The 2,680-nt window shown below is 33.7% G+C and overlaps 1 protein-coding gene across 1 annotated transcript; it reads right to left on the bottom strand.

The window, feature by feature from the left end:
* LOC107640908 lies at positions 64-1,707 on the bottom strand. Its single transcript, XM_016344411.1, has 4 exons — positions 1,009-1,707; positions 732-827; positions 319-591; positions 64-255 (listed from the first exon to the last, which is right to left on the bottom strand). The coding sequence occupies exons 1-4, from the start codon at positions 1,705-1,707 to the stop codon at positions 64-66; spliced, it is 1,260 nt and encodes a 419-aa protein (XP_016199897.1).

Below are 2,680 nucleotides of genomic sequence, written 5' to 3'. Positions count from 1 at the left end.
AAGGTTATGACGTAACATTTGATCCTCCCAATACGGAAGGTCAAAGAACACACTCCTCTTTTTCTAGGGCGAGTCATCTTGATCTGCATCTTGACCATTTCGTCTTTTTTTTGTTGTCACAGTTGACTGTTTCACAAATGAAACCAATACGTTAGACTGTTGCCTCAAGACATCTGTTCCAAATAATTTCTTCGGTGGATCTCTGCTTTTGACTTGTCCGTCAAATCTATTCCGGTCTAGTCTATACTTATGGCCCTGATTCAAAAAGCAGCGATGGCCCATGTAACACCATTTTTGACTGAATGTCAGTCACTGAACCTTAGCGTCTACGTTACACATAGGACATGCTAATTCACTGTGCGTATTCCACCCAGATAAATTTTCCAACCCCGAGAAGTCGCTGATAGTCCACATTAATGCCACGTGCATATTGAAAGTGTTTCCCTTGTTAGCATCATAAGTTTCAATGCCATCCCACAGTTGCTTCAACTCATCAACCAAGGGCTCCAAATAAACATCTATGTCATTACCAGGCATTTTGGGACCAGGAATAATCATAGATAGAATAAAAAAAGTCTGTTTCATGCAAAGCTGTGGAGGAAGATTGTACGGAATAAGAATCATAGGCCAAATAGAATACTTTGTACTCATATTTCCAAATGGATTAAATCCGTCACTAGCTAAGCTTAAACGAACACTGCGCGGATCGTTAGAAAAATATGGATACTTACATCAAAACTTTTCCATGCTTTAGCGTCCCTCGGATGCCTCAAGAACTCATCGTTATTACCAGCCTCTTTATGCCATAACATGTCAGATGATGTTTGCTACACATGAATAACCGTTGCAGTCGTGGTATTAGAGGAAAGTAACAGAGAGTCTTTGCTGGTAGAGGCTTTCCATTTTTTCTGACAGGTATTTTGAGTTTAACAAAGGAACCCTTTTGCATCTTTTGCTTCCATCGTGAAGTCCCACATCGCTTGCAATTGGTCAAGTCCTCATCATCACCCTGATATAGCATGCAATCATTCGGTCATGCAACTCTTTTTTGTATTCAATCCCTAACTTTCTGATAGTCTTTTTGGCTTCATATAATGTGGACAGGAGTTTTGCTTCCTCAAATGCATCCTGCAGTAAGTCCAGAATCATTGACATAGCCTTGTCACTCACACTGCACAGACATTTAATATGATAAAGCTTCACCAAGAAAGACAACTTTGAGTATTTTGAGCAACTCAGATATAACTCCTCCTCTCCATCCGCAAGAAGGTCGATAAAATCCTGGGCCTCGTGACTTGGACCATCGTACAAGTATGGCAACTCCAGATCATCGTCTTCTACATGTTCACCCATTGTGGTCTCCTCGCTTCCATGAGGCATTGTGAAGTTAAATGCCTTGTGCACCATTTGTACATATGGATTCACTTCAGATGTAGGTTTTTCAACCACTAGTGTGGAACTTGAGCTATCTTCATCTGGTTTTTCACCATGATGCAACCACATAGTATATCCAGGGGGAAAGGGCCTTATCAACCGATGGTCGTATGCATCCTCTCTTGTTTGCATATATTGAAACCCACATTGAGGATATAGACACTTTATCATGCCATCGGACGATGCATTCGCAAATACAAAGTCTAGGAACTTGTTAAGTTCTCGCCTATATTCTACACTATTTCGTGGCTTTAGAATCCAGGTTTTATCCATATCTATTATACGATGAAGAAATTTCAAACTAATTACAATTTACATACAAATGAGAAGAATGAAACATATTAAAAAATGTTAACACTGATGTCTTCAAAGATTTTTTTATATTTTACATCTGTTTGGATTTATTATTCATCATCATTTACTGTTTTATATTATTTTGTTTCTCCTATAAATTTAATGTGTATATATATTAAGATAAAAATATGATTTTACAACTTGTTAAACACTAAAATAAAGCTAAATAGCTTAGAATATTTTATTCGAGTGGTATAATTTATTGTGTTTTACTAGGAGTTAAAATATATGTTGTGTTATTTACCACGTTTTTTTGTGACATTTATTTATACTTTGAGTATTTTAAGCAATAATGGATAAGGACTTGTTTATATTATGATTATAATCCACTGTTATTTTATACTCATTAGAAGGGAATAAATATTTGTCTTATGTGTTAGCTAAGTTAATATTATCATACATATTGGTTTGTGAAGATATTTTTCGTTTTCAATAATCAATATATTATTCATTAGGTTTAATTCAGATAGTCATTAACAAATACAATACAAGAACTCAATAAACACAAATTCAAACATAGCACAACTTTAATCTTTCGATGCATACCTTGAATGTGATTTCTAAGAATTCAAAAGTCACTCCTTAAGATAAACCAAAAAAAGACAAGGTTAAATGGATCAATATAGTGAACGAAACATTCGTATGCATGTAAAAATTAGTTTTAGATTAAAAAAATATTTGTATTGAGGTGTAAAAATTATTAATCATAAATAAATTATAAACAAAACACTTACTAAAAAGTAAAATGTTTAGTAAAGTAGTGTGCAACTGTAAAATTAGTAAAATTATTATCAAGTTTAGTACTTTACATAATTGTAGTTATAACATAATTACGAAAATAACAAAAATACTTTTGTTATATAAAAAATAGATAATTATTTAATAAAATTAT

Source organism: Arachis ipaensis, chromosome B05, assembly GCF_000816755.2.
Source record: "Arachis ipaensis cultivar K30076 chromosome B05, Araip1.1, whole genome shotgun sequence".
NCBI classification, from domain to species: Eukaryota; Viridiplantae; Streptophyta; class Magnoliopsida; order Fabales; family Fabaceae; genus Arachis; species Arachis ipaensis.
This window is presented reverse-complemented; position numbering and strand designations above follow the sequence as displayed.